General features: G+C 55.5%; 2 protein-coding genes and 1 long non-coding RNA gene across 8 annotated transcripts in view; 1 reads left to right on the forward strand and 2 right to left on the reverse strand.

Annotated features, from left to right (window-relative positions):
- Positions 1-1,107: 1,107 nt before the first annotated feature.
- Positions 1,108-6,005, reverse strand: FOXJ1 (forkhead box J1). 3 transcript variants are annotated; one of them, XM_066237223.1, is made up of 3 exons: positions 5,877-6,005; positions 4,652-5,317; positions 1,108-2,876 (listed from the first exon to the last, which is right to left on the reverse strand). In XM_066237223.1, the coding sequence occupies exons 2-3, from the start codon at positions 5,147-5,149 to the stop codon at positions 2,109-2,111; spliced, it is 1,266 nt and encodes a 421-aa protein (XP_066093320.1). In that variant the 5' UTR covers positions 5,150-5,317; positions 5,877-6,005; the 3' UTR covers positions 1,108-2,108. The 3 variants fall into 3 exon arrangements, with proteins under 3 accessions (XP_066093320.1, XP_066093321.1, XP_066093322.1); XM_066237224.1 differs by having other exon boundaries at positions 4,652-5,436; positions 5,877-5,968; XM_066237225.1 differs by lacking the exon at positions 5,877-6,005 and adding an exon at positions 5,768-5,790.
- A 176-nt stretch (positions 6,006-6,181) lies between these two features.
- Positions 6,182-8,611, forward strand: LOC136308843 (uncharacterized). Its single transcript, XR_010726181.1, has 2 exons — positions 6,182-6,639; positions 8,319-8,611. It is a non-coding gene; the product is annotated as an uncharacterized lncRNA (long non-coding RNA).
- RNF157 (ring finger protein 157) overlaps positions 7,173-12,593 on the reverse strand; it is a 95,168-nt gene continuing 89,747 nt past the window's right edge. For 3 of the 4 annotated variants that reach the window (XM_066236625.1, XM_066236627.1, XM_066236629.1), the window contains one exon: positions 7,173-10,004. In XM_066236625.1, the coding sequence (XP_066092722.1) occupies positions 9,883-10,004 (122 nt within the window). In that variant the 3' untranslated portion in view covers positions 7,173-9,882. Of the gene's footprint in view, positions 10,005-11,642; positions 11,684-12,593 lie in introns of all 4 variants that reach the window. The other variant, XM_066236628.1, reaches the window with a different exon arrangement.

A 12,593-nucleotide genomic window follows, 5' to 3' on the forward strand; every position in this document is an offset into this window, starting at 1 on the left:
GTAGGAGGATTGAGAGGTGCCACTATGTGTCGCTCAAATACATATTTTCTTTCTTTTTTTTTTTTTAAAGAAGGAAATTTTTTTTTTTTTTTTCACAGAGGCAGAGATAGACAGGGACAGACAGACAGGAACGGAGAGAGATGAGAAGCATCAATCATCAGTTTCTCGTTGTGAGTTGCGACTTCTTAGTTGTTCATTGATTGCTTTCTCACATGTGCCTTGACCGACCGTGGGCCTTCAGCAGACCGAGTAACCCCCTGCTGGAGCCAGCGACCTTGGGTCCAAGCTGGTGAACTCTTTGCTCAAGCCAGATGAGCCTGCGCTCAAGCTGGCGACCTCGGGGTCTCGAACCTGGGTCCTTCCGCATCCCAGTCCGACGCTCTATCCACTGCGCCACCACCTGGTCAGGCTCAAATACATATTTTCTGTGCTTCAGTTCCCCCATCAAAACCCTGGTAAGCTAAGTTTCTTGCAGAGCATGGCTGCCAGTTTGAGTAGCAGGAAAATAGGATCTGGGCACAAGGATCTCCCTGGTGGCCTTCCTCCTGCATAAGCCTGCACTGGGCCTGGGAGGGAAGGCCCCGAGCTGGCTGAACACAGGTCAGGGTAGGTAGGAAGTGGGGCCCCTGTGGCCGGGGCCCTCTGACCTCACACCCTGTCACCTCTAGGAGAGGGCTGAGGGAGGGAAGTGCTGGAGACTAGCCCAGGCCAGGGACAATAGATTCGGGCAGGCAAGCCCAGGCAGGCCCTCATGGTGGGGGATGCTTGAGTGGAGCCCTGGGCAGGCTCTCTTTGTGAGTCTCCCCGGCCAGGGAGGGAACTGTGTGTCCTTTCTTTGTACTCCTGGGGCTGTGGGTGCAGCTCTCCCCATTGTGCAGATGGAGGCACTGAGGCCCAGGCCAAAGGGGATCCCCAGAGGGCTGCCTCATTCTCTCTCCCTGGGGACCCAGAGGTTGTGGTGGAGTTCATCAGGTGGCACTCTTCAGGCCTTCGGTGACTCCCCAACTTCATTCTAGCCATTCCTCCTTGGCATCAAAGAGATGGCCCCTCCCCAAGCCTTGCCCTGACCTTTTCCCAAAGAAAATTGCCAGCAGGTCCATTTTCAGGTTTTTAAAAGTTTTCTTTTCAAAAACTTTTTATTGTAAATAACTTTCCATGAAAAAGGTTAAATTGCCCCACGGGGCAGGAGGATGGTTCGGGACCAAGCCTGGGGTGCTGAGGGTGGAACAAGACACTCCCTCCCACCAGTGCAGGCTGGGGCATGGGGTGATCCCCACCCTTGCCAAGTCCCAGCGGTTCTAGCAAGCTGGGCATCCTTCCCTGTTAAACCACAGCTATATGCTACGCTCACTACGTTAGTCTGTCTGCCCTCTCCTCACTGCAGCATGGCTGCCCCTGCCCCAGAACACCAACTCTTTGCTGCTCTCAGCCTCTAGTCAAGCTCAACTATTAGGGATTTCTGACCTCTGCTCCTCCTTCCCCTTTAGAGATGGGACCAGGAGAATATACCATAGGTCTTTGACAATCTCCCTGCCCCACACGGTACCTGGACCTCATTTCAGTCTCCTCTCTGTCCCCTGCTCTCAGCTGTGCTCAGTCTACGGTCTGCCCTAGCCCCGGGGAGGTTTTGTTGAAAGAGGCCTCCAGCGGGTTAATTTGCTGTCACCTAATTAGCATTGTACTTGGGAACTTTCTCTGGATAGAGACCTGGGGAGGAAAGTGGGGAAAGGAAGAAGCTTTGAAGCTGAGTTGTTCAGGGGCAGGCCCTGTCCTGCTCCTGGCCTGGCCAGGGCCCCTCCAGGACGCGGCTCTCACAGTGCAAAGCTTGTTAGCAGTCCCCAGGGCAGGGAAGATGAAGGTCAATGAAACACTGTGTGTATGGGGGGCTGGGTGGGGAGGCAGCAATTCTGGTCCTGAGCCCCATTTCTCAGCCTCCTGGGCTGGAATCTGAGGGCAGCCCGAGCTGGGGGACGTGTGGCCTCATGGGGCCAGCCTTGGGAGAATTGGCCTAGCCCCTGTCTGGGCAGTAGGGTTCCATGGGCCTGTGTTGGGGGACAGTCGGGGCCCTGACTTGGGTGTGGTTTGGAGGTGGGGCAGGGCTAAGCCTCTTACAAGAAGGTGCCCACACTGGCCCAGTCTTGCAGGTCAGCAGCCAGAGTGGCATCCCCAGCCTCAAAGAGGGGCTCTGGGGGCAGGCAGCTACTGCCACTCTCATCCCAGGGGTGCTGCAGGAAGGACGTGGCCAGGAAGGTCTCATCAAAGTCCAGGCTGTCAGCAGCCTGCTCCACTGAAGGCCCCCAGGTAGCAGGGCAGTCAACGTGGCGGCCGTGGACAGTGAGGTCCACGTCCCCGTGCGAGGCAGGGCTCAATGGCGGGCTCAGCTCCAGGGCCTCCAGAGTGCCCAGCTCCCCACCCAGAGCGCCAGCATCGAAGATTGCCTCCCAGTCAAAGTTGCCTTTGAGGGGTTCCAGCTCACCCTGCTCTTCCTGGGTCAGCAGCAGGGAGCTGGGAGGCCTCAGGACCTTGGCCACCCTCTTGGGCAGTGGTTGTTTGCGCTTATGCCCAAGCCTGCCCTCGCCTGCACCCCAGCCCACCTCCCCAGTGGCCTCCTCAAACTCCTGCAGCAGCTGCTGGGCCTCGGTATTCACGGTCAGTGGCCCAGCCCATGGGGTGGTGCTGGGCTTCTGTGCAGCCTGGTGGACAAAGGCCGGGTGGATGTGGACCGGGGTCAGCCGCCGCTTCTTGAAGGCCCCGCTCAGCAGGCGCTCTGCATACTGGGGGTCGATGCGCCAGAAGCCCCCCTTGCCAGGCTCATCCTTCTCCCGAGGCACTTTGATGAAGCATTTGTTCAGGGACAGGTTGTGGCGGATGGAATTCTGGGCACAGGGAGACAGGAGAGACAGAGGACTGGGTGAGTGGTAAGGAAGGATCAGTAGTGTTTCTAGTGTTTCTAGTAGTGCTAGTGTTTCTGCCTGTCCTTCTACCAACTTCTCTCTGATGGGGGAGGTGGGACAGAAGCTCTGGGACACCAGCCACAGGGCATGAGGAGCCAGGAGTCCTGTCGGGGGCTTTTGTTCCCTGTTGCCAGGATATCTCCCTGCCCAGTCATCCGAGCGCTGAGCCACAGACAGGGTGGCTCTCAGTGCCACCCGTCCTGCTCTCCCTCCCATACCCCACTGCTTGCGGCCTCTGGCCAAATGCCTCAGCTCCCCCAGGGCCTGGACAGCCAGCCATCTCCCTCTGCCTGGGCCCAGCTGGCCCTTCCTGTTTGTGAAGTGAGTAAGTGGGTTGGGGTGGGGAGCACTGGGAGACCGAGGGTGTATGTGTGTGTGTGCACTTGCACATGTGTCTGCACAGGAGTGTGTGTAGGGATGAAGTGTGCTGGAATCTGATGACTTTCCCTGTTTGTTGAACCAGACCAGCTGCTGGTCTGGGCCCTGAGCCCCCATAGTCCCTTCCTCCCACCCTAGGCTGTTTGGTCTCAGTTGATTATTACCCAGCAAAGAGCATAGTGCTCATTCCTGAGGCCCATTTCCCACAGCCAGAGCTTTGCAGGCATGGGGCAGGGTGGAGGTCTTTGCTTTCTCACCAAGGCTACAGATGGATTTGCCCCAGTCATAGCCCAAACCAATGAAGAATAGCTTGGGACTGTGATATGCATCCTGCTGCCTGTATGTGACCAAGGAGGGATCTGGGTATCCTCAGGGCCTCTGTCCCCAACTAGCCCCTAATCCTGTTGATAGAAGATTCCCAGGGCAATGTCTGCCCTGACTCAAATCACCATCCTTCCCTGTTCATTTATAGGTGTGTAGTTTTATCCCACCCATGATGGGGACAGGGATCAAGGGCCTGGACAAAGGGCGAATGGGCAGGTACTAGCCCTTGGCAAGGCTAGGATGTTTACATGACAGCCTGGCCCCTTGGCTGCTCTGTGCCAGGTTCTGAGATGTGGAACATGAATCCAGAGCTGGAGACAGAGCCCCTGTGGAAAGCACCTGACTGAGGTAATTGTCCCCCCAGGGAGGTTGACAGAAAAGAGGGGGAGGAAGGGAGGCAGGAAAGTGGAGAGGGGCTGGAGTAAGGGGGCTGGCACAGCAGCTTTAGGAAGGCCGCATACACACTCCGCTGAGACACAGTAGGCCTTCACACCCCACAGCGCTCGCCACCATCCCCCACCACCAGCCAATGGCAACTAGGCTGGATGCAGAGCTTGGCAGGGGGCAATCCAGCTTCAGGTTCTTACAAAATGTCCTTGGGTAGGGCAGTGTCTAGGAATTCTAGCACTTGTGACAAAAATGTGTCCCTCAGTCCATCACCTACCCGTAGGAGCTGTGTTCACAGCAAACTCTAGCCCTGGTCTTTGGGCCAAGCCTCTTGGATGAGTGACAAGTGCTTGCCCTTGAACCTCAGCATCCTCACCACTAAAGCCCTCTGAACATCCTTCCTCTTCTTCCTCTGAAGTCAAATAAGGGGCATTTCCAAGCACTGGGCTCCCTGGAGGTCCTTCCTCCAGGGCCTTCCTCTCTCGGGTCCTGGTTGCACTGCGCCTGCCTATTCTACCTGCGGATCTGAGTGAAGTGAATCCAGTCTGCACAAGAATGGAGAGAGGGAGGGAACTGGAAGGAAGCGGGTGCAACTCACGCTTCCCTACCTGCCAGGTGGGATCAGCATGGCGGAAGTAGCAAAAGTTGTCCGTGATCCATTTGTAGATGGCCGACAGGGTTATCTTGGTGGCCTTGCTGGCCTGCATGGCCATGCAGATGAGCGTGGCATACGAGTAGGGTGGCTTCACATTCGGGTTGGTGGCATAGTCCACGTCGTCGGGGGGCGGAGCCTGTAGCCCTGAGGGCGAGCTCCGCGATGTGCACGAAGATGTGGGCTTGCCTGGTGTGTGGGGCTGCCCCAGGCAGGCGGGGTCCGCCGCCAGGGGGGACCCTGGCGCGGCTGACCCTGGCACCTGGTGGTAGCTGTGCGGGTCGGTGCCCCCCGGGGGCAGGGAGGGGGCCTTGGCGTTGAGAATGGAGAATTCCTGCAGCCACTGCAGGCTGGTCAGGCTGTCATCCAGGGAGTGGGGCTCCTCCAGACTGCCCTCCTGCCCCGTCGCCTCTGCCGCCCCTGATCCCGAGAGGCGTAGCCAGCTCTCCGCCATGTCTGCGGGGACTCTCCTCGGGGGCGGTCAACATCCACGGGTTGAGCCGCAGGTGGCCCGCCACGCTCTCCGGCCGCTGACTCCCGCGGCTCCAGTTACACAGCCTCCTGGATGAGTGCTTCCATCCCGCGACCCGGAGGTTGCCTCCTCCGAATACGAATGTGGGGCCTGGAGGAACCACAGTGGGGGCTAAGCACTCCTTCCCCATCCCCTGGGGAGGTTGTGTATGGAGGGAGAATTCTTGTAAAATAGTCCCCGCAGCTGGCAGGATCTTTTAGTGCCAAGGTCTGGGAAAACAGAAGCAGTGCCCTGAGGTCCGACACCCGCAGAGTCCGCCTCGCTCTTTTTTTCCCTTCCGAGGTTGAAGAGGAGGCTTTATTAGCCAAATAGGGAAACAGGTAGGGGCATCCAAGTCTATCCCCTTCACCCCAAGAGCGGGAAATCAGACACTCCCACCCTGCAACACATGGAAAAGGGGCGAGGGAAACCGGGAGGGCAGTACGACGAGGCGGGGAACAAGGGAGGTCGTCTGATTTTTTTAAATAGAAATTAGGATGGAAAATCACGGGGAAGGAAGAGAACAGGACAAAGATTTTTGGGAGGCGGGAAGTGAGATACCTCAAAACTCCAAAGATGTCAGTTTCAGGGCTCACCACTTCCGTCGGGACGGATGGGAGAGTAGGGTGGTCCGGAGCCCTCCCTTCCCGCGGCCCGCCCAGTCCCTTACCTGGCTCAGAGCGCAGCCTGGGCCAAAGGAAGGTTCTGGAAGAAGTTACCCCCCACCCTCTGCTCTCAGCCTGAGGGCCCCGCCAGCACTTCTCGTCGCCCCCCTGCCCGACCGCGCCTCTCAGCGCCGGCGGCGGGGAGACCGGCGTTAAGTAGCCGCTCCAAAGGCTTCTCCTGCTGCCATGGCGACGCTCCGCCCCTATAAACAGCTTTCGCTGCTGCTACTGGTCAGCACGTCTCCAAGGTGACTGCAGGCTCCTGCCACTCCCTCTGGCGGCAACTCTTTTCGAACTCCCTCCTTTTGCATCCCTCTCCCGCGCCACCTAGCCCCCTACCCGCCACTGCGGCCGAGCTCCTCGCATTACCGCCGGGGGCCGCGCTCAGGACTCGGAGAAGCGCGCGGCCCGGTGCTGCCGCCTAGGCTCGGGCACCCGGGAGAGCCGTTCGCCCCAGGATCGGTTTTCTCGCCCTGCCCACTTCCTGTCCTGGCTACTCCGAGGCGTCAACGGCTCCAGGGACGCGGCCCCGGGCGCGGGCAATGCTGAGAGTGGGCTCAGACTCGGGAACCTTGTGCTCCCCCTTCACATTTCTTCTCCTTTGGGCTGCAAGTGGCACTTCCTCACGTTTCTGCGGCCTGTCCCTCTATCCCGGTCCTGACTGTCGGCTCTGGTGTCCGCGGGCTGGTCTGACTCTCCGGTCCGCAGCAATGGCCGCACGGACCGACCGCAGACACACCAAGGCGGCTAGGGTAATCCAGTTTCTCGGTAAGCAGCTGCCTCCCCAACCCTAACTTTCCAGAGGCTTCTGTGGAAGTGTTCTCCCTCCTTTACAGATAGCTGAGGAAGCAAAACCGGCTGGTAAACTCAGAAAAGCCACGGGCTTTCCAAATTGTCCTAGCGGGGTCATTTGCCCCATTAATGTTATCAACCTTCAAGTGTCAGGGACTAAGGGTAGAGGGACACCAGAACTGTGGCCCTCCCTCCTCCCTTGCCCTGGCCTCCCTCCTGTCACCAGCTTTCCTGCTCTTCAATAATTGAGGAGCTGCAGTATTGGAAGTTCTCCGGTTTAAGGACAAGGGTGGGGCTGAGGGCTCCTTCCTCAGGCCTCTGCCTGGGAGCTGGAGAGCTGGAGTGGGAAGCCTGTGCCCAGGGGATGGCACATCAACTCCCAACCGGGGTCATGTCCATCCCTCCCCCCTCTGACTCTTCCAATTCTACATTCTCTTGAGTAAAAGTATTAAAGGGTGCTGAAGAAAGACAGGAACTTTCACAAACAAGCCAACTGCACAGTCAACAGCTCTCCTTCCCTTGTAAACAGTTTTATTCAGTTTTAAGAATCATGCAGCAATCCATAAATATTACATTGTTGATGTCCCCACTGTAGTGTGCCCATGAGTGTAACTCCAGGGAGTGAGAGGGGTGCACAGATGACAGAACAGTACACACACACTTGTTCACATCAGGTGTGCAGATCCTAAAGCAAAGTGAGCAACAAGTGTGCCAAGATCAGGTGGACAGGACACTAACTCTCTCCAGGTAAGATGGCTTAAAGTCTGTGGGTCTTTGCCCAAGAGATGTCCCAGCATAGGCATGAACTCTGGTGAGATGGGACTGGGTAGGGGAAAGAAAAGAGGCTCTGCAAGGAGGCCCAGGATCACCACACCACCTGGAGGCCATGGGAGAGCTCAGACCTGAGTGTGGCACAGAATCACAGACCTCTAGCTAGTCTGTGCCCTCATGTGAGAAGCCAGGCCCCACCCATTCTCTCTGGGTCAAACGTTTACAACACAATTGTGTCCAGATGACAGATGGGGCAGTAGGGTTGGCAGCTGCCCTGTTTCCTGATCAGGCTGACTGAGGACCAGCCTCTTTGGATGGGATATTTCTACTTGCCAAAGATCTAAATAAGAACAAAGTAGGGGGGAATGGGACAGGATAGGAAGTGTCTGGAAAAGGACTGAAGGGCAATTCTATAATGCAGATGTCTTGGTTATGGAACCAAGGTGGAGAAGAATCTTTTTCTGAGCTGCTTCCTGGGAGAGGACACAGACCTCCCAGAAAGGGTCAAGGTAATCACATCTTCCTCTTAGGGTTCCTGGCCACTGTGGCTACTGTTTACCTGCACCTCCTTCATCTCAGCTAACACCACACCATGAATACTACCTGCTGAGAGAGGAGGTGTGTTTGTGTGCCACCACCCCAGGCTAAGGGAAGCTCCCATTCCCTGGTGTTTCTGGGGCTCAAACTTCAAGGAAGTCAGGGAGTGGGGTTATTGCTCAGATCTTAAATATGAAAGGGGCTGAAAGAATGCTGGGGGAAAGGAAGGACATGAAGTGAGGCCTGAACCAGCAGAGTCCACTGCAGGATTTCAGAAAGGGTAGACGTGGGAACTCAACACAGAAACTTAGATTCCAGCTTGGCTCACATCACATCTGTCTGAACAGGCCTCCTCCCTGACCAGGCAGAACAAGAGCCACAACCATGAAGCAGTGTGAGGGTCACTATATGGCTGGCGGTGCAAAGAAGCCACATAGAAGGTACAAAAGATCCCCTGGGCACTGGGTTGTCTTTGAGGCCTTGATAAAGGCCCTGAGAAGTTCTTCTAGAGTGACAATTCCAAATACTAAGAGAAGCCACCAGGATGGGCATAGCTAAGGCTCCACAACTCAGCGTCACAAATTATTGTATCCAACTTTGCTTCCCAAAGCCGTATTCCACTGAATAACCTTTTTCAAAAGCCAGTTGACAAAGCACCTATCCAGGAGCTGTATGGAATCCATAACACTAGTGTTGAGAGAAGAGGAACACCAACAGCTTATGGCATAGCCTTGCTGTTGCAGGCTTTTGTTTCTTTGCCTTACACTAGACTGAGGTGGGGTGGGCACATGATTTGAGTGCTATCTCTAAATCTCTAATGAACCTATGGAAGGCAATACCTCTTCTTCCCCTATCAGACTCAGGAGAATTGATAGGCAGGGGAGGAAAATGTGGAGTGGGGAGGCTCCCAGGGATGAAGGCCCTCACTCTGGCCCCCAGGCCCCCAGCCCACTGCTGGCCCCAGCTCAGTGCTTTCCACCACTTCCTTTGAGGCTCCTGGGCACCAGTTGGAGGATCACTGGTTCACCCGTCTCTCAGCTTATTTCTTCAACTATTAACAAAAAGGGGTAGACATGGGGAAACAGGGGTAAGAATACATTTCACAGGGCCATAGTGATGAAAGTTCTTGATGGTGTCTGGCACACAGAGGTGGTAAAAAATGTGTTTTCTGAAATGCCACCTTACGATGGAGGCCCAGGCCTTCATGAATGCACCTGATCTTAAGAAATCCTCCTGAGAGTGATCATTTAATGGGGGGATTATAAGATTCACAGCCTCCTTCTTAAGCAGACAGACACATGAGCCATGGGAGTTTAGTTTACCTGCCAGAAGCAACAACTGTTTCTTCAACCAACCTTTTGGTTGCCACCATTTTCTGTTGTCCTTGAGGGAAACTCTACTTATAGTGCAATATTGCTTTCCTTTCTCACAGGAGTCACTCCCCAACCCCACCTCAAATTGGAGGTTTCAAATTGGTTATGAGGTCCCAGAAACCAGAAAATGCCAGATAGGTGTAACAATCCACTAAGACTCCAAGTCATTTTGGTCTACACTCTAAGGAGAGAAATATGCTTGAGACACAACCAGCATGTGGGCCTTGGCTCCACCTGAAGATCAAGATACAGTGGGAACATTCCAAACAGTCTCTGCAAAGGGTCTCCTGAGATGCAGTTCATTGAGTGGCTTCAGCCCACAGAAGAAAGCAAGCTTCCAGTCCCTTCTGAGAGGGGAGGGATCATAGTCATGGGAGGAGATGAGGCTAGGAGGAGCAGGATGACCTCAACATCTGGCTTCCACATGAGTATAAGTCTCCATGTGTCCTGCTGCGGATGCCCAGGAGGCTATTGGTCCCAGGAAGCCAGGATGGAATTCTGGGACAGAAGGGGAGCTCTGGTATGGGGGGTGGGGCTCTCAGACGGCCAAAGAACCCCACACACAGGGCCTGTTCTCAGCATCCTCCAGGCTGCTGGATGACAGGCGCCGGCGCTGTGTGTTCCGACGACTGACAAGGTTGTCCTCAGCCTGCCAGGTGCCTAGAAAAGAGAAAGGGAGGTTAGAGTAGCCAGACCTTTGGCCAGGTCCTATGGTGTCCCCAGCAGCTCGGCGTGGAAGCCAGTAGGATGTGTTACTTGAAACTCCTGTGCATGTACAGGGCCACAGTGCGAGAGCAACGGGAGGAGTGGGTGCTGTCTGGTACAAGAGCTGCTCCTGCCCACTGGGCTGGGTCTGTAATGGCCACTGTGGCTCCCTGACAGGGACACGCAGAATGTTTCCTGTTTTGAGAACTTGCCCTAGGATCCACTCCTGTATCTTGTTTTGAAGTTGGCTTGCGTTATGGTGGACACAGAGAAAGAAACTGGGTCTAGCTGAGCTTTCCCTCAGGGCAGGAAGAAGAGGGATGCAGTGTTTGCTGTGAAGCCAGGGTAGGGCAGGAAGTGACTGGCTTCCCAGCAGGGTGCCAAGGACATGGAGGGGCAGTGCCATGGCTGCAGCACCCTGTCCCCGCACCTGCTGTTCACCTCTTTCTACCCAAGTAGCCTAATGAGGTTTGCTGTCCATTGGTGCCTCCAACCTCAGGCAACACTAGCTGAAGAATTCTGGGGTCCCACAGGTGTCATCCATTGACCACCTCATCATCCCCCCAAGTCTGCTGTGGCTCCTGTATGCAGAGCAGGGGCCACCTGTGCTAGACCCTTCTCTCCTTTGTACCTTGCCTCCAATCCATTAGTACTCAGTCTGTTCCCTTCCTCGGACGTCTAAGCTGTCGCTGGAACAGCTGGGCTCCACTCCTGGCTCAGTACTTACTGACAGGATGAGCCCAGGCAGATCACTTTACTACTAACTGAGGAAATATGGGAGAGTGCTGTGCGAGGAGACTGGCAGCAAGCACTCACCAGCCAGCGCCCCAGGCTTTATACCAGCCATCCTCACTTCCCCTTACTCACCCTCCCACCCACAACCTGGCTTCATCCAGCGTAGAAGCTCCCTGGAGGAAAGGCAGGGCCTCCGCTGCCTATACGCTCAGCACAAAGACCGAACTGTAGGGGTTAGGAAGGCCACCCCTCCTCTGGCACGTGGACCTCTGAGCAGAATCCCCCACACTATGCCTTCACAAGACCACTCCCAGTGGGCACCAAGGGCTCCCCCAGCAGCCTGCACTGCCACCCACTTCTCACACTGTGTCTTGAACATCTCCATGGGACCGTCAGCTCGTCCTGGGCAGGGCCAGCCAGCTGTGGAGGATGGGCTTGTTCGAGGGAGTATGTTCAACAATGTGTGGGATTGGCCTCAGGTTAGGCCAGCCCAAGACAGGAAACCCTCTCCTGGTAGAAACATGAGGATTCAGTGGTATAAGCTGCTTATTTTCCAGAAATGTTCTGATGTGATAATCCATCTTAAGGCTCTAATAACAGTCTGAGGAGGCAGACCCCAGGTAAAGAGAAGTGAGTAGAACAGAAAATTCTTAGGTATCTCTCACACCTGGCTGGAATTTGGAGACCTCTAGACCCTGGGGCACTGGAGTTGGGACATGGGTCAGCCATATTCTTTACCTCCAAGGGTGGCAATCTAAGTGTAACAGACTGAAGAGAAGGCACAGCTGTCCTTTACGTTAGGAACCCCAAAAGAAAATGAGTTGCGTGTTCATTCATATAGTTTGGTAGATCTCATACCTATTCCTCAATGTTTATGGGGCAGGACTCCGGAACTGCGGCTGTTTGGTAGGAAAGACCAAAAGCAAATGGTAAACAGGAGAGAAGACATAGACACGCATGCACAAAATAAAAACACCATCACTGCCAGCTCGGCAGGAGACCGTGGAATGATGGCGGCCTGCTCTGAGCTCACAGGAGCCCTTGCCGCAAACACTGCTAGAATCCTTAGCCAGGCCTACGACAGGTTCCTGCTGCACCAGCATCAAGACTCAGCACTGTCTGTTCTCCCTGGTATCTTGATGGGCTTGATGGTGTCCTTTCCCCTACAAAGGGTGCTGTCGAGCCCTCAGCACAACCTCGCTGCTGCTCACTGTTCACCTGGCCACAGAGAGGAAACCTGGAATGCCAGGGAGGACTTCCTGAGCCAGCGCTACCATTCTGTCCATCCAGCCCTGAGCCAGAAAATGGAGCTTGGAGGTTTAAAACTCTTGGAGGAGACAGATAAAGGTGCTTTCTATTCAATTCCCATTTTAGGGAATCAAAAATGGGAGAGTGAACAGGCCCTGGCCAGTTGGCTCAGTGGTAGAGTGTCGGCCTAGCGTGCAGAAGTCCCAGGTTCGATTCCCGGCCAGGGCACACAGGAGAAGCGCCCATCTGCTTCTCCACCCCTCCTTCCTCTCTCCTTCCTCTCTGTCTCTCTCTTCCCCTCCCGTAGCCTAGGCTCCATTGGAGCAAAGATGGCCCGGGCCCTGGGGATGGCTCCATGGCCTCTGCCTCAGGCGCTAGAGTGGCTCTGGTTGCAACAGAGCCACGCCCCAGATGGGCAGAGCATCGCCCCCTGGTGGGCGTGCCGGGTGGATGGGTGGATCCCGGTCGGGCGCATGTGGGAGTCTGCCTCCCCATTTCCAGCTTCAGAAAAATACAAAAAAAAAAAAAAAAAAAAAAAGGGAGCGTGAACAGACCTCTAGA

The sequence above is a fragment of the Saccopteryx bilineata genome, chromosome 6 (assembly GCF_036850765.1).
Source record: "Saccopteryx bilineata isolate mSacBil1 chromosome 6, mSacBil1_pri_phased_curated, whole genome shotgun sequence".
NCBI classification, from domain to species: Eukaryota; Metazoa; Chordata; class Mammalia; order Chiroptera; family Emballonuridae; genus Saccopteryx; species Saccopteryx bilineata.